The 18,598-nt window shown below is 46.8% G+C and overlaps 1 protein-coding gene across 12 annotated transcripts in view; it reads right to left on the bottom strand.

Annotated features, from left to right (window-relative positions):
- The window catches only part of PTPRG (protein tyrosine phosphatase receptor type G), a 767,420-nt gene that overhangs the window by 91,110 nt on the left and 657,712 nt on the right, over positions 1 to 18,598 (bottom strand). For all 12 annotated transcript variants that reach the window (XM_081524560.1, XM_081524557.1, XM_081524554.1 and 9 more), the window contains 4 exons: positions 18,255 to 18,439; positions 15,158 to 15,266; positions 10,217 to 10,266; positions 7,670 to 8,432 (listed from right to left, as the gene is read on the bottom strand). In XM_081524560.1, the coding sequence (XP_081380686.1) occupies positions 7,670 to 8,432; positions 10,217 to 10,266; positions 15,158 to 15,266; positions 18,255 to 18,439 (1,107 nt within the window). The remainder of the gene's footprint in view (positions 1 to 7,669; positions 8,433 to 10,216; positions 10,267 to 15,157; positions 15,267 to 18,254; positions 18,440 to 18,598) is intronic.

Below are 18,598 nucleotides of genomic sequence, written 5' to 3' on the forward strand. Positions count from 1 at the left end.
AAGGGAGATTAAGAGCAGGACAACCTGCACACTCATAATCTATAGCTGGGTTTAAGTCACGAAAAATTGGACTGCGTTTGTTTGGATAATGCCGCTCCTTCAAAACCAGCCGCAGCTGTGAATTAAGGTGCTGCTTAAAAACAAAAAAAATAGTGGTGAAACACACAGAAAAGTCACCATCTTAACCATCTCCAGCAGTACAGTTCAGTAGGGTTAAGCATATCACAGTGTTGCTCAACTGATTTCAAAGAATCTGTTTTTCATCTGCAAAATTGCAACTCTGTACCGATGAAACGACAATTCCCATCAGCCCCAGCCCCAGCCTCTGGCAACCACCATCTGACTTTGTGTATGACCTGACTACTCTAGGTAACTGAAACAAATGAACTCGTGTGTGTGTGTGACTGGCTCAAGGTTCATCTATGCTATAGCCCTGTGACAGGGTTTCCTTCCTTTTTAAGGCTGAATGACATTCCACTCTATGTATATACCACATTTTGTTTATCTATTCATCAGTCATTGGACACTTGGGTTGTTTCCATTCCTTGAAAACTTGGCCGCTATAAATAACACTGCTATGAACATGACAGTTCAAATATCTCTTCAAGACTCAAGTTTCAATCCTTTTGGGTAAATACCCAGAAACAGGATGCCTGGATCATACGGCAATTCTATTTTTAATTTTATTAAGAACTTCCAAACTGTTTCCCAAGTGGCTGCACCATTTTACATTCCCCTCAACAGGGCACAACGGTCTTCATTTTGCCACATCCTCAACAACACTTGTTGTTTTCTATTTTGTTTTTTGAGTTTTGTGCTAGCACCCCTAACAGTTGTGAAGTAAAAAGAAAGTTGCTTTTTTATAGGGCCACAAAACTTGTCTTTATTTTCTGAAGCCCTGGCATTAGCTAAACTGCTGCTGCAGAGACATGACTGTGAGTCACAAATACATATATTCTCCTGCAACAGGACACTGGTTTCATGTTCCCATGACCATGTCTGAGCTCGATTTAGAGCATCCATCATGTCTTTCCATTTACATCACCATTAGGAGTTGTCATCAATAAGTCCCCTTACCATTTCACAACAGAGCTCAGACTCAAAACAGAGCTCAGACTCAAAACAATGCAAGTGTCACCTGTATTTCAATAAGGCATTGGAACACTGAAGGCACTTGATAAATCCCAATTTAATTCAAGTTCCATAAACACGGCAGGTCCTGGGTCCCAACCTACTGGAAATCACCACCACAGACACTTCATTGCAACATCACATGTCTCTGCCATTAATGGGGACTCATGTCTGACACATAGGCCCTTACAAACGGAATCCTTTGCTCCAGACTCTCTGGAAACCTGCTTGTTCTTGGTGAGGTCTGGTTTCCTACACCAAGAGATACACAATCTGTCCTAGTTCCAAGATCACTCAATGAGGGACAGAAGCTTCCAAGGACCCAGACACTTTCTAGGAGGAAACTAAACCACACTGTTGCCTTCAGGGCACCCAGGCTAGTTCTGTCCAACACTTGCAGGAAAATCAGGAGCCGGGCCAAGCCATATGATGTAGAAAAGTTCTCCCCACAAAAGGAGCCTGAGCAACAAAACCAGCCAGGCTGAAAACTGCCAAGACAGTCCATACAAGTGCCTGGTCTAATGTACTTTAAGTAAAGCATGCAGGGACTTCCCTGGTGGGCCGGGGGCTAGGACTCTGAACCCAGTGCATAGGGCCCAGGTTCGATCCCTGGTCAGGGAACTAGACCCCACGTGCCACAACTAAGAGTTTGCATGCCACAACTAAACATTCTGCACGCCACAATGAAGGCTGAAGATCCCACACACTGCAACTGAGACCCAGGCAGAGCCAAAAAACCAACCAACCAAAGTATGAAGCACCCCCCCCCATTAACCCCCGCTGAATTTCACAGTCATGACATCTGCTCTATCTTCATGAGCCTGTATTGCTAACTTACTTCTGACCTTGAATCACCTCCTATTTTTTCCTCCCAAGTAAACCTCTTTGGAAAGGAATTTTATGTTAACCTATAAATCTGAGTTTCGCCACCATGGCACTATGGACATTTTGGACCAAGAAATTCTTTGTTGTGGGGCTGGTCTGTGCCCTGGAGGATGCTCAGTAGCGTCCTTGGTCTCTTCCCATTACATGCTAGGAGCAGGCCCAGCCTCAGTCGTGATAACTGAAAATGTTTCCAGATATCGCCAAATATCCCTGTGAGGAAAGGGAACAAGCTCAACTCTAGGTGACCTTGAGAGTCTGTGCCAAAATTGAAAAAATGGTTTCTTTTTACAAGGACACATTCAAATACTCACTTAATAATTAATAATTCATCTAAAACCATCCTGGTTTGCCCACTTGGCGAATAAGCCCCAAGGGCAGGAGACCAGCATCACCAGGTGGGTTCAGGGCCTGTGTCTGACCCCCGTCTCGCTCAGAGAAATTCTTTAACCTCTGAGCCTCGGTTTCCTGAGGCTTCCCAGGTGGCGCTAATGCAGGAGACATAAGAGATATTATTTAGTTCAATCCCTGGGTTGGGAAGATCCCCTAGGGGAGGGAATAGCAACCCACTCCAGTCTTCTTGCCTGGAGAATGGACAGAGGAGCCTAGTGGGCTACAATCCCTAGGGTTTCAAAGAGCTGGATATGACTGAAGCAACTTAGCATGCACGCCTTGGTTTCCTCACTGGTTTAAAGGCCACAAGGACAGCAGAGGCCACCTGGGGTTGTGTAGGATAAGTGACATCACATTTTGGCTTTTAGCATCCACATCACCAGCATGGAGCAAATATTAAGCAGCGATGCAACTGTTTCCAGAAGTAAAGATTTTCCAGCTGGCCTTCCTTAGAGCGTAAGTGTTCCCAAGAGGTACTCAAGGTTTGCCCAAAGGAGAGAGGTGGCTGGAGCTTAGCACCCTCGACTCTGAGTCAGAGCAGAAGAGCAGCCCCAAGTCTCTGACCATCTCAGTCTATTTCTGACTTTTGCATGTGCTCATTTGCTTCAGTCGTCTCCTTTTGGCTCTGTGCAATCCCATGGACTGTAGCCTGCCAGGTCCCTCTGTCCACGGAATTCTCCAGGCAAGAATACTGGAGTGGGTTGCCATGCCCTCCTCCAGGGGATCTTCCCAATTCACGGATCGAACCTCGGTCTCCTCCATTACAGGCGGATTCGTTACCACTGGGCCACCAGGGAAGCCCATTCCTAGCTCAGGGGTTAGGACCAAAGTCAGTCAAGGGCCAGATCTGGTCTGGAGAAGATCTGGTCTGGAGACTGTACTCTCCCAACCCCTGAACTGGTGGAGGCACTCAGCCAGCTTTCGGTGAATGAGTGTTTACATAATGGGGTTGAGCAAGATACAGCCTGAAAAAGGAGTTTCCCAGATATAAGGGAAAAAAAAGGGAAAACCCCAGCATTAAATGATGAGTTTGTAGACTGTGCCCACCCTGAGACGCTGCTGCGGGGGCATGCTGCATACCACCCCGAGAACACTGTGTTGCATCAACTGGCCTCTGGGGGTGTCTTCACCACATCCGGGCCATGGCTGCTGAGGGAGGGAGCTGGCTGTTACCTGCCTGATTCCTGCATGTGTCTGAACTGGCCTCTTTCTTCTAGAGAATCGTTCTCTCTTCTTCCGTGCAAGTTAACACTGAAGATACTATTCATAGGACTTTTTGAAAAGATGTTATCAAACATCAAGGGGATTTAAATAAGCCTTTTGGAGATGCTGGTAAAAAATAACACAATTTGTTTAACGTTAACGCTTCATTTTGAAGAGACTAAATATCGACTGGAAGAATTGCTTTTAACATGAAGAAAAAATAAATGTGGAACAGATTTAAACGAATGTACATCCAGAGTCTTTAAAAGAAGTTGCCGCTAACGTTAAAATGATGGGGATTTCGTTTAAAAAAATAAACACCAAGCTAGAGAAGGCAGATGGAGAAAAGGGCGAGATGGATTGAGGCAAAGTGAGACCTTGGGGGTCATGCACAATGTGAGGTTTTACCCTCAAGTTACTTATATCTTTTATTAACCAACAGGCACACATACATTTGCCTTCAATCTTGCCTAGCATCAGGGGCTTTTCCAATGAGTCAGCTGGCCATCAGGTGGCCAAAGTATCTGAAGGCACAAGGAGAAGAGGGTGGTAGAGGATGCGATGGTTGGACAGCATCACCGATTCAATGGACGTGAACTTGGGCAAATTCCGGGAGATAGTGAGGGACAGGGAGGCCTGGTGTGCTGCAGTCCGTGGGGTCACAAAGAGTCAGACACGACTGAGCAACTGAACAACAACAACACACATACATTTCTGTGTAAACCCACAGGGGTCAGCAAATGATAGACTGCCGATCAAATCAGGCCCACTGCCTGTTTTTGAAAACTGAGTTTGGCCAGAACTCAAATCACATTCGCCCATTTGTGGGGTGTTTCAGGCCTTGTGGTTCAGCTGGTAAAGAATCTGCCTGCAATGCAGGAGACCCCGGTTCGATTCCTGGGTCAGGAAGATTCGCTGGAGAAAGGATAGGCTACCCACACCAGTATTCTTGGGCTTCCTTTGTGGCTCAGCTGGTAAAGAATCTCCCTGCAATGTGGGAGACCTGGGTTTGATACTTGGATTGGGATGATCCCCTGGAGAAGGGAAACGCTACCCACTCCAGTATTTTGGCCTAGAGAATTCCATGGACTGTATAGTCCATGGGGTCGCAAAGAGTCGGACACGAGTAAGTGACTTTCACTTTCACTTTTCCCTTTCAGGCTGCTTACATGCCACCTGGCAAAGAGGTATAGTTGCAACAAAGCCTTACAGTCCACAAAGCTGGAAATGTCCTCTCTGGTTGTTTGCAGAAAAAGTTTGCTCATCTCTGGCTTAACCAGTCCCCACCACCACTCTCAAATTGGAACCGCCTGAAATTCTAAAGGAAGACCCCTCTGACTTTGGGAAAAAGTGGACGCTCTCATTGAGATGAAGGTGACAAGGCAGAAGTTCTGCTTTACCAGTGCTGGGGACAGACCATTTCTAGAGAGTGTTTTTAGTGCCAGCTCATTAGGGACCACAATTTCCGCCTGCTCTTTCAAGTCCCAGGATGACTGCAAGGGATCTGCAAGGGGCTGCCTCATAGTCACCACTGCTCTCATGGGGACCTCAGGCTGTGTAAAGCTCCTCTTCCCGTGTCACTGACAAGAAGGGTGATTCTGTTTATCTGCACCTCCTTCAGCATTAAGAGCTCTAGTTATGCTCACCTTACGGGTGAGGATGCTGAGCAACAGACTGGCCTGAGGACCCTGTGAGAATAAAGGGCAGAGCCTCCTAGGAGGATCTGACTCCACAAGCTACTCTGCCAGATCATGGACACTCACATGCCTGCAGGGTTGCAGCTGGAGACTCACAGGTCCTGCACCTGAAGGTGGAAACCCCCGCAGGGTTTACCAGTTGTTTCTGCTCCCCTCTCCCTGGAATCAGGAACTTGACTGCCATTGCAAGGACTCATTTCCACTCACCTGGACTGAATCCCAGGCCCCTACCCTCACCAGTCTCTCAAACTAGTATAGCTTTAAGCTCTTCACTGGGAGAACTTTTCAGGAGTGTGGACAAAGAAATGTTTAAGAGGAGCCAGCTGGAAAGGCTGCTTTGCGAGAGCCCCTAATCTGCAGGCGAAACTGTTCAAGCCTGAAAATCAATTCCAGGTCCACTGCTTATCTGTGGAGAAACCACACTGGTCCAAGCTGCCTCAGTCATCACCTCCTAACTCAACTTCCTGTGTCCATTCCTGCCTCCCTAAACATCCACAGAGAGGCCGAAATGACCTTCTGAAAAAGTTCATTAGATAAGTAACTCTGCTGGGGAAATCCACCGCTGGTTTTCCACATCACTTAGAACCGAAGCCTCAGCATGGCTGACAAGCCCCTTCCTGAACTGAGCTCTGCTCTAACTCATCCTACAGCCCTGATCTCGGGGCTCCGGACACACTGGCCCTCTGATGGCTCCCTGACTGATCCAAATTAGTCCCCACTTTAGGGTCCCTGGACCTGCTGCTCCTTCCTACAGCCCAGAATGTTCTTCTATGAGTCACTGCCTAGCTAGCTCCTTCTCACCACGGGGTCTCCACTCAAATGCCCTTCCTCAACCACTGGATGAAAACTGTCCCTGACCCCAACTCCAGCACTTGATGTTAATGCGTTTATTTACTGGAACACTCTCAAGCTGACTAGAACTAGAGTCTATTCCCAACGTCTAGTCCAATGCCTGGGATTCAGTGGTACTCCACAAATATCTCTTTTAATATCTCCAAATGCAAGAAATCCAACTTTTCCACATCAGTTCCTGGAGGGAATGTCACTGCTCCTGCAGGAAGAGCTGCAAACAGCTTCCCAATTGGCTTGATATTTCCTTCGCTCGATTCTTAGAGGGCTACTCTGCACCTTCCCGTAAAACTGGGATAAAGTGAGCAGCACCCACAGCAGACCCATGCTTCAAAACATGAGTCCACACCAGCTTTAAGGAGGAACGTAATTCAAAACATGAAAATTTATTCTAAGTTGTATCTTAACATACGAGGTCTCAGCTTTAGATGAATTTTAATGTTTACAAGTGCAAAAGCAAATAAATATTTACCAGTTGCTTTTTTTTTTTTGCACTCTTATAACTCCACAACAGCTTAGATGCAAAAAAAAAAAAAAAAAAAAAGAAAAAGAAAAAAAATTGTTACTAAACATCTTGTAGTCTGGCAAAAGAGAGACTTTCTTATTAAGAAAACCCCCACAACAATAACAACCCCTCATGTTCAGGACTCCCTTGTAAAAACTAACAGGATGTTTCAATAAGATGTGAGCATAGGACAGAGCCACAAAATCACCCCTGGCCAGGAAGATGGGGATCACGTCCTCCCCATGGAGGGCAGACCAGCCTTGCCCTGGAGTCATCATCCATAAAATGCACAATTCACAGAGCAAATGGGGCACTATTTCTTAGGCTGGGATGAGCTAATCCTAGTTCTCCCCACACTGGAGCTTCTTACCCTTTTAGTTTTAATATAAAGTCACTTCCCCCGAGTGGCCCTTGGTGGTTAAAATAGCTCCCTGCCCTCTTCCTGATTATTTTCTTTGACATCACCCTGTTTCTTTCCTTTACTATGACCATTCACAGGCTCCAACAACAGTTAGCTTAGGTGTCTGGCTTGCCCATGGATTTGCTTGCTTGCTTTCCAACCTTTCTGTTTCCTAACTTCCCTGCATTCGGGCTCCTCTTTTATCCTGTGAGCTTCAAGCTGCAGGCACCATGCTCACCTCGGTCAGCGACTGGCACAGCTCAGGCAGCCCAGAAACACAGGGGCTGGGTAAGAGACTAAGCAAAGAAACCCAAAAGAATACATTTCTTAAGATGGATGTCTTTTTCCATCATTCACTTCATGGTGTGGCTGAAGTACCTGGAGTTACTCTGAGGCAAGTCGACTTTACCAGGAAGCAAGTATGGAGGCAAGACAGTCCAGCCACTTTAATAGAAGAGGTGATTTTTATCAGAAGAAAATAGAGACACAATGCACACAATTCCAGGAATACTAAGCACTCTCTGGATCTTCACTGTCTACCCTCAAATACTTCAAGGGTAAGACTGTTCACATCAGCTTGAGGGCTCACGGGAGCGGCGGGCCGCTTACCTGGGTTAACAGTGATGAACCTGCTGTCCTCGGGAAACCGGTCCCCTGGGGGCACAGGCTTCCTGGATGGCACCTCGGGCCTCGCGGGATCACTGTCTTCGTCCTGCTCCTCTGTGACTGTGGGGGGCACTTGGGTGGGGGTGACCGAGCGGGGGTCCAGGGCGTCCTGGGGCCGGGCGGTGGGGATGGCAGTGCGGGCCCGCTCGCGCCCGGATGTAGTCTGATGCGCGCCCTCCTGGGCAGCGGTGCCGGGGGCCGAGGGGGCGGCGGTGGGCTGGGTGTGGTTGCGCGCCCGCGGGGCGTGGGTCACCCCGCTGCGATCCTTCTTCTCGGAGTCCTTCTCGCCTTCCTCCTCGTGCTCCCGCTCGCCGTCCTCGCTCTCGCTCTTCTCGTCCTTTTCGCCCTCCTCCGCGCCCTCGCCGTCCTTGCTGGGCGCCGAATCGCCGTCGACGCCAGGGCTGGCCAAGGCCTCGGTCGTAGCCAGGACGGGTCTGCCGGCCTGCTTGCTGGCCGAGGCGGCCGTGGGCAGGCGCGTGGGCCACACGGTGCTGGGGAAGGAGGAGATGCCGCCGCCGCTGAAGCCCAGTCCGGCCAGGAGCGTGCTGGTGACCACCGAGGCCACGGTCGCCTGGCTGCCGCTGGACGAAGGGCCCATCCCGGTCGCCATGGAGACAAATGAGAAGGGGATACCGGAGGATGTCCAGGTGGAGGAGCCTGAGCTGATGGGGGCCATGTCGGCTGAAGAGGCGGGCGACGCTGTGGGCTTGAAGAGGTTGCCCAGGGAGGTGGGGAGAAGGGACAGAGGAAGAGAAAGCAGAGTGTCAGTCACTGGGACTGGGAGCCAGGCCCCGGACACGACCCTCCAAGGGCTTCCACTCATCTTCACCTTTATTCTCAGGATCTCCCAAAGCCTGGTGCCAAAGCTGACAACAGGCCATCCGGGGCTGACCATCACCGCTCTTCATGTTTTTATAATTACTTAAAACGTGTAATCTACATATCAAACACAACTTCAACTTTTCACTGATATTGCTCAGGAGGAGGTGGCTAAGTGGCAAAAAAGGAAGCAGCATTCATTCTGTTGGGTTCTCTACCCACCTGGGAAACTATGTCTGAAAGACAAACATCAAATAAGCAATACACAGGCAACACCGGACAGTCACGTGTTCCTGGGGTGACACTGGAGGAGGCAGGAGCTTTTGCATACATCGTGGCACTTGTGGACAATACCCAGCCCTGAGGTCTACAGAAGCTCTGCAGGATCTGGCTGCACATCTTAAGGTGAGGAAGTGGGTGGACAGAGGACACTGGCTGGGTCAGAAGTCAGGCCTTGCTGTACACTGCAGGCCTGGGGAGCTGGTTTACACCCGCATCCCTGTGTCGGGTGTTGTACACCTGCCGCATCTGATTTCAGACTCTCCAGATTTATTCATGGTGAAATATATGCTTATATAGATGACAGAAAGAGTTCCATTTAAGAAGCTCCAACTATGTGCCTGGGCATCCCAGGCTCTCCCAGGGACATACATGAATATCACCCCACTTTACAGGTGAGGAAAACGGGGCACAGAGAGGTTAAGGGGCAGAGGTGTGGCTGACTAGGTACAAGTCTCAGCTTATTCTTCCCATCCTGCTAAATCAGGCTTCATGGAAGGACTGTATTTGCACACAGCAGCTTACAAAATAAGTGCTGCTCTGACTTTTTAGTTTAATTTTAGTTCTTGATACCTCATATGCATAATCCAGAATTCCATCCATCATTTATGTAGTTCAAAGTAATACAGCCAGAACCACTTAGGTTTCACCACTGTCTCATCAAGTTTCAGTTTGAAAAGTCTGTAGTTTAAGGATGATCAAGTTAGCAAATGACGAGTTTTGAAGTTGGTGAATGAAATGCCAGGTGCCACCCACGATAAGGCACTGGAGACAGAGCGGTCAGACAGTCTGGCTTGAGCATGATACCTCACTTGCTCTCTGGGAGATGCTGGGCACGTTAACTTACTGAGCCTCAGTTTCCTCATCCATAAAATGGGAGTCATAGTAGTACCAAACTTGTGGGATGCTGTGAGGGGTAAATAAACTAATAATCTGTGCCTGAAACCCAGGAAAAACCTAATATATTGTAGGCTTTGTTATTACCAACACTGAAATAATTATTAAATTATTAGTTGTACCTGAAAGGAGAAAACTTAGATACTGAAGCTCCAGACATGTGCAAATTCATATAACTTTGGTCAAATAACAGCCTTTCAATCTTAGCCTGTCCCTACTCCTTTGCATTCTTACATGCTATGATCTCACAAATTATAAACCATTAAAAAAATTTATCTTGACAAAAACAATACAGTATCACACTGCTGGCTTAACTCTGTTGCACAGCTTTTTAAAATAATGTATTGCACTGAATTATACGGAGTGTAAATTTATTCAGTTTTTAACCACCCCTCATTGAGCAGTTTGACAACATCATACTGCCATCTTGTGGCGACAGTTCTAAATGCATGCAAATTACAACCAACCGTGAGGAAGCAATTACACTCTACTTACCACTCCTGTTTTCACAATTCTGGTCCCTTGGAATATTCGAGTGGTATTAGCTGAGAAGCAAAGAAATTATACTGTAAACAGCAGAACTTTCCTGTTGTTGTTCCAACAAAACTGTACTTACCTACACAAATCTGAAAAACATAATTTTTACATGTTATAAAATAAACACTCCTTTTTTCCCCCCCAACTATCAAAAAATGTGAAACCCTTCTCAGTTTGTGAGTCATCAAAAGACATGCAGACGGCCGTATCTGGCTATATCTGTGGGCCACAGTTTCTGACTCTTGTCTTAAGCTGTTAGTTTAAAACTTTACAAAACTGTAATCATTTTTTTAAATTGAGATAAAACTTATATACAGCAAAATGCACAAATCCTCAGTGTAGAGTCAAATTAATTTTTACTGCTGTATGACTCGCCCTCATATTAAAATATATACATTCTTCAGCACCCCAGCAGCTTTGTACGTGCCTCCATAGAGGTGTTCTCACGACCGCTCTGACCTTTGTCAACATTTTGTCTGTTTTTGAACTTCATATTATTCCCCTGTTACTCTCTATTGTCTTTTTTTTGGTGATAATGTCTTATATTATCCTTTCAGGGACTATAATATGCATCCTAAACTTATTACAGTTTACCTTAAACTCGTACTTTTTGTCTCTTCCCAAAAAAATGTAAGAAATGTAATATAACTATTTGTCAGACTCACTTTTTGTGATGATCTCAAAAACAACAGTCCTATATAAAATAAACATTTGCTTCCCATACATACGTGGCATTGAAAAAGGTGCAAAAACCCACTAAATTCCCAAATAAATAACATTTGTATCTGCTGGAGTTTTCACCTAAATTAAGAGTGGGGCAAGTACTCGAACTATTTTTTATTTGCCCTGCAAGCTTTTTGTAAAAGAAAAAAACAAACAAACAAACAAATTCACTGTCAACATTTTAAACAGCATTTTTAACCTGAAAATCCCAATTTCCTGCTCATCCTGAAAAAAAGTGCAATTTTTGGCAAAACTGAGTTCACCTTCCTGCAGGGCAACATTTGGTAGGGGCTAAATGTCCATCACCCCCTTTCAAAGGGCACCTCTCCAGTTTTCCATGATGGTCCCCCTCCTCATTTGTATGTGGTTCCCTGCTGGGCCACAGGGCGGCTACATTTGCAACTCCCAACTTAACAATATATTCACTTTGCTCAGCTGGAAAGTGAAACGTGTAAAGAGACAATTGTGGGGAAAAGACTGATCTACACGTCAATACAACCAGGTCAGATGAGGCAGCCCAGGAAGCAAACAGTCCTTGCCTGGCACTGAATATAACCTCCCACCATCAGTGAGCTGCTTCGGGATCAATACTGTGCTGCCTCAGACAGGTACACACACCTCCCTTTGTTAACACAGGAAGAAAGCTTCCTAAGAGATCTGCTTTTCCTGCCCTTTACAAAGGCCTTAATTTAAGGCCAACAAACTCAGTGGCCACTCCATCACTGTGCCTGCTTGTCACTGATCTTGAACAATTCCCACTGGGGTCAGTTCTAGTCGTGATGACTAGGAAGCTCCTACAGGGCCTTTCAGATCACCAGCCATCGGCCTGGTGGAATTCAGGGATGGGGGAAAAAGGAGATACATGTCTCCGCTGAGCTGTCAGGGGGATGTAGCTTCTTGCAAGAGGAATGGAAGCTTGGAATCTCAGCTCTATTTAGCAGGACCATCCTGCGTCTCTGTCTATGATTGAAATGGGATATTTTCCCGCTGCCTTATAGTCGCTGGAGCTATTTTGAAGTATCATTTATGTTCACTGCTACTCAGAAATCACCATCGCTAACAGACCCACCACTTGTCATTTAATACTTTCATAAAAGAAGTGCAGCAATGACTATGTTACCGACTGGTGTGTTTAAAATATTTTGACAACTGTATCTAAGTGTTGTTGGTTTCCTTTCCTATGTATTTTAATTATTTATTTTAAACCATTCTGAGAGAGGATCTGATGGCTTGGCCAGGCTGCCTGATGAGTCTGTGGCTCAAAGAGAAGGCTTACAAGCCCTTATTTTCCACGACTGTTGAGACCTGCAAAAAAACTTTTGAACACTTGGCAATCGATCTTTTGAGCTGTTTGTGGAAGACCCAGGATACAAGATAATATTTATGCTTTAAGGGTGGTCTGTCATTGTGTATAAATGACTGGGCTTTGGAATAAGAAATTGTACTCTGCTTAGTAGCCAAATGATTTTTTTTGTGGGGGGGAGGAAGTTACTTGATTGCTCAGAACATCATTTCCCCCTCTAGAAAATAAAATCTGCATTACAAGCTGCCATGAGGTCAGATGAGATGACTTAGGGCCAAACGCTCTGTAACTGGGAGCCACTCCGCAGACAATGATCACCATTATTACTGTCATACTTACTACAGTAAGGTAAGCACAACTTATTTATTATGTTATACAGGACATAAATATTGTGTTATTTACTATGTGCTGTGCTGTGTCGCTTCAGTTGTGTCCGACTCTGTGACCCCTTGGACCACAGCCCGCCAGGCTTCTGTGTCCATGGGATGTTCCAGGCAAGAATACTAGAGTGGGTTGCCATTTCCTCTTTCAGGGGATCTTCCCAACCCAGGGATGAAACCTGCATGTCCTGCATCTCCTGCACTGCAGGTGGATAATTTACCACTGAGCCACTGGAGAAACCCGTATTATTTACTGTAATAATGAAAATAGTCCACATGGCTTTCTCATGCTGCTAAATCAGAGGCAAGCTTTATCAAGGGGAAACCTAATTATTCTTAACAAAGTGTCCATGAAATTCCCTAAATTTATTTCTTTCCCTTTTAACACTGAACCCTTAAAAGTTGATCAGTTTTGAACTTTGGCCTCTACTGCTCACAAGCTCCTAGATGGCTCACCAGAAAAGACGTGCTAGCTGACCTGCAGGTTTCATTTTTCCACTGCTCACTGGAAGGTGTAGGGAAGACCCCAAGGCCACTGTATGCCCCTTGGTCGACATGCAGGGACAAACACGGATACAGAAAATGAGCGAATGCATTTCCACCCCTGAGCAAGGGAAGTCTTCGGGCAACGGAGGCACTGCCATCTTTAAGGAGTCACCGTGATCAGACATTTTAACTATTCCGTGCTCGGAATTCACAGCTGACGAGGCTTTTGGGAACTGCATTATATTACATACATTTCATTTTTCAAAGTCTGTGCAGAAGCCAGTGAGCTCAGGGGCCTATTAATCAGCAAAGGCAGTTTTGCAGATTCTGGGTTCCTAGTTAGAGCGCAATGGGCAGCCTAATCATGATTTATGTGCCCAAAGTTGCCGGGCCCCGGCCTCAGCGAGCTCACACTCCAGCTTCCCCCGCTGTCTTCCGTGGGCTGGCCCAGACAGACCTGGCCTTGGCCTGTGGACTCTCCTCAACACAAGCATATGGGCCCGTACATTCAGGTGGACACACGCTGAGTGCGATTTACTCATGAAAAAAAAAAATACAGCCATGCTAATTTCAAGTAGTTTAAATGGAAGAATGAGCTGATGGGAATGTCAGCAACGGCTCTTTCAATACTAGATGCAAACCTGCAAAGCTAGAAGGGATCCTTGGAGGGAATCTCAGCTGAAGGGGTTCCTACTCTGGGTTCATCACATATTATCTTTTATATTAAGCCTCACACTAAGGGGATATTTAGCACTGGTTCTAGGCTCTGTGCTAATTATGTAACATGCATCATCCTGTCACTTGACAAGGACCCCACGAGGGCAGTACTCTCCTAACTACCACTTTCAGACGGTGAAATCGCAGCTTAGAGACGTTAGTCAACATTTTCAAAGTCACAGAAAGACTAAGCGGCAGCCAAGACTCAGCTTGGGGCCCTCATCTCAGGGCCCCGGCTCTGAGTCAGCAACTTCTCCATCTCTCATGTGCATGCCTGGTACCTGAGCCATCTGGTTCAAATTCACATTCCTGGGCCTCATCCTCTGAGATTCTGAGATGATTAGTCTGGGAGGGGCCCGTGAATGTGCATTGCTCACAGGATTCCAGACAGTGAAGCTGGATCTATGGTCTACAGATTTTCTGAGACCCCGGAAGCTGTGACACGTCAGCTTCTGGCATTTTCTAGGGAAAATGTCCAAAGCCTTCATCAGATACATAACTCGCAAACGTTAAGAAGCACTGGCCTGGTTTGTGTCTCTGAAACTGAGGATCCAGGAAGTAAAGAACCTTCCCAGGGAGGACATCACACAGGCAGAGCAAAGCCTGATGCCCTGCTCACTCCCTCCACACTGGTCTTAGTGCCCTTCACAAAACCAGGTCTGCCAACTACAGCCCACGGGCCAGCTGCCAATCTTTGTCAATAAAGTTTCATTGGAACCATGACTGAGATGATCTTGGGGCAAGTAAGACAGAGAATATCCTGTCTTCATGCAAAGTTTTGATTTTTTGTTGCTGTTCATGGGTATTTTACATTGATTTTGGTTTAAAAAACATTCCATTTAAAGATAACACATCTTGATAACAAAGTTTTTAAGAGCGCCTTTAAATTCTTCACCAAAGTGAATTCTCCTCTTGCCATGCCCTAAAGCTGATCTGAAACATTCCACTAGACCCTAAATCAGCTAACTGAATCATGCTGGAAATCCAAAGACAATACTCCTCTATGATTCTATGATTTGACACAGTGGTAGACACATGCTCGGATCTCCACGGTTGGAAAATAATGGTAATTTTAAAAAATAATCACTTCACCCTTCTTCCCTTCCTCTGGCCTGTGAAACTCCCTACCTAAAGACAGGCCAAAATGGCCCAGACTTTTCAGGTGTGACTGCAAAACCCACACTGACGTTTAGGCCAGGTTCATATTCTCATGTGCGAGTACCCGAACAGGAGAAAAGGCAAAGCCCAGAGGAGAAGGGCCCAGGGCAGACGAGCAGGCCAGCTTCTCACCTTGGAAGAGCATGGTCTGGCTGAAGTCACTCCTCATGTCGTTGCGACACACGGCCTGGACCCGGAACAAGTAAAGGCTGTCAGGTGAGACGTGGCTGATGGTGGCTTTCTGCAGGGCGAGGAAAGGACAGGAGTGAGCTGTGCTAAAGGTCACAGCGCACTGTACATTCGAAAGCCGAACATAAAAGATTGTTATGCATCACGTGTGAGTTTCTGGGTACCATGGCAAAGCCCAACAAATACGATGCTTCCTCACTGACCAAAGGCACACTCTGAAAGGAACAAGCATTCAGAAGTAACCTCACCTGGGAATATGTTTTCAACACAAAAATATGTCGAGTAAGAGAACAAACACCAGTCTCGACTCAGGTGCTTGACTCTGTCTTGGAGTGTGCCTTCAGCCCTGTTTGTACCCATGAGGCTGGCACTTCTACCAAAAGTGCTCTACCTTGTAAATGATAATGATTTACCGTCTAGAATCATCAAGTGTATTGAATTTCCAGGGCCATTCAGAGTTTAGAGCAGCCGCAACGAAGTCTCTGCGTTACTATTTCTTCGCAGTTTAAAGGTGCTGTTGTACCTTGACCTTGGATAGCACAAGGCATGAAGCTGGAAGAATACTTGACTGGAAGTCAGAGGACAAGAGATCTACCTGTGTCATGCCACTCACCAGCTGTGTGATTCTGAGTCAGCTGCTTAGTAGTGTCTTTTGGCCTCTGCTCCCTCCAGCTGTTAAGCAGAGAGAGTAAGATTTCCCTTGCAGGGTTCTTGTGACTGCTGTACAACAGAGGTCAAGCAAACCTTGTACATTGGTAGTCCTCACCGCACAATAGAAACCACGACCCTGGTCTAACACAGGGGTTCACAAGTGACAGCCTACAGCCCCAATCCGGCCCGCTGTTTGTTTTTTGTAAATAAAGTTTTACTGGCACATGGCCACACCCATTCATTTCCCTGTTGCTGTGACAGCTTTCACCCTTCAGTGGCAGAATTGAGTAGTTGCCCACAGAGGCCTTAAAACCTAAAACCTTAACTCTCTGACTCTTTCAAGAGGAAAGTTTCCCAATCCCTAGTCCCAAGTCAGGAGCCAAATCCAGATCCCGATCCTGCAAAGCTTTACTCCAAGAGACTTTTAACAATCAGAAAATGGAAAATGCCTAAAAAGTTGGCAGGGCTTGCTTGCCGAAAGAAACGAATAGCAAAAGCAACTGATTTTTAAAGACTCCCTGATGCTGAAATGTCTCGTCACCGAATTCTGGGCCAGGTCCAGAAAGCAGCTCTGGGAGCTTAACCACTGAGTGGGTTTTCTCCAAGGTAGCTATTGAAAACCTCTGCAGAGGCATTAATAAGTTACTGAGGCCATGCCTGCTGCCTGTTGCCTAGCAAATGTATTCCTGCGGAGAGCGGGAGGTTAGGGTCCAGTTATTTCACTTTCGGTCTACCTTTTGGAAAAGGCAGGCAATAACACCTGTTCCCCAGGTTGGCAGTGAGGGTGTGTGTGTCGGGGGATGCTGGCAAAAGCCAGGAAAATGTTTGGGAAATGTTTCTGGGCCACAAGAATCCTAAATTGGAGAGAAGCTTTGCTGCCACTAGGTCAGCACTCTTGACTTCTTGAAGAATTAAGAAAATTAATTTTGTGTGTCCCCAAAGAAAAGAACCACGCCTAGAAATCCTTATAAAAAAAGAACTTGCTGTCAAAGCATGTTTTTCTCTACATCTTTCTTTCTCTGAAACTCATTTATGCCTCAGTCTCTAAACCTGTGACCTCGTCTTCTGTACAGAGCAAAAATCTTTGCTTCCTCTAAGCAGGGATTTATTAGAATTCACTCTGAGCCGGTATCTATTCATCTTTGCATGTTTAATTATCTCCCACTTAGTATAAGAAACTGAATAGCCTAGCTAGTTTCTGCTGATTAATGCAAGCCCCCTTAGCTCAGAAAGAGAAACCTCCCTCCCGAACTGCTGGTTGTGACAAGAGAAAAGGTTAAAACACATCACAACCTTAGGTGCCTTTCAACAGATTCCTCTCCGATTTCATGAAGCTCATCATTCCCTAATGTGACCCAGATAACAATGTCTAGTGGGGAAATTGAAAATATAAATGGAAATGAAGTAAAAGAATCACCATCTGAAGCAATATGAAAAGTATTATTCTGTAAGTGATTGAATGGGCCCTGGGGACTCTGTATTGGGAGGAAAAAAAGCAGTAACAGTCATTAAGAATCCCACTCGGTCCTATTACATTTTTCATGTACATATACAATGATGGGCTTCATTATCCCAAAGACTTCTTTTGATTAACAATAAACGCCAGGCTTTCAAAGCCAAATGTGTCGCTTTGAGTTTCCGGGCAAAGATGTAAAGACCAGCGTTGGAGTGATTGCTTTTCTAGGAGAAGACTTGGCTTCTGCAAACATCTGTTCTCAAGGGCCTTGTTGGAGGGCTGGCCATTAAATATTTATGCACATCTAAGATGAGACACGGAATTGGGCACGTGTAACTCAAAAGTGAAGTCAGGTATTGCAGGGTCTGAGAACCTGAGAACTGTGGTTAAAAATGGCGTGGTCGCCGGGGTCCCGCAGGTAGGAAGGCGGGAGGCAGATGAAATGTGACTGGAGGGAGCGGTGGGGCCTGCAGAGCGTTGCCTGGTGGGGGTGACGAGCGAGAGGGGGAGTGGGGAGGAGGGAGGCGGGGTGGGGGTGGGGTCGCGGTGATGACAGCCAGTGCTGACCGTGCTCACGCCGTGCCGGCCCTGCCGTGCAACGGTGTAACTCACTTATCATTTACGGTAATGCTATCAGATGATGAGGGCTTCGTGGAGGCTTTCTGCCATCTTTTTTTTAAATAATGAAAGGAAAAGTAGTCAGTTTTGAAAGGCCTAACTACAAACAGAGTAAGCCTTTTTCTGGCGGTGTGGCCAGCAAGTGTAAGGGTGGGACGGAGCCCAAGCAGGCGGAGCAGTGCTGCCCGCGGTGGTACCTGTCTGCACCAGGAAGGCGGCATGGGGCCGGAATGTCACAGAGGAAGCACCCCGGGAGACACACAGGGGCCCCCCTCACTGCTGTGGACGCCCTGACTCAGAACAAGGAAGTCTTACCAAGTCCTTGTCACTGTCCTTGGTGAATGTCTTCTCCTTCTCGTCCTCGTTCTTGGTCCAGCTGTAGGACACCATGTAGTTCATGATGGGCGGGTGGTAGATGGTCTCCGGCTGGCTCCAGGACACCTGCAGCGCGGTCTGGTTCAGCGGCTGCACCTTCATGTGGATGGGCGGCGAGCTGCAGACTGCACACACACGGCCAGGCTCAGTGCCAAGCTCAGGGCCTCGCAGCACCACATGCCCACATGCCCCGAATTCCTGAAGGCCACAGCCTCGAAACACTGGCGCGGTAGGACAGGGAGCACCCACACTCCTGCCACTTAGATCCTCCCGCTGCGAACATT

This window comes from Giraffa tippelskirchi, chromosome 9, assembly GCF_054371585.1.
Source record: "Giraffa tippelskirchi isolate mGirTip1 chromosome 9, T2T-mGirTip1v1.2.pri, whole genome shotgun sequence".
NCBI classification, from domain to species: domain Eukaryota; kingdom Metazoa; phylum Chordata; class Mammalia; order Artiodactyla; family Giraffidae; genus Giraffa; species Giraffa tippelskirchi.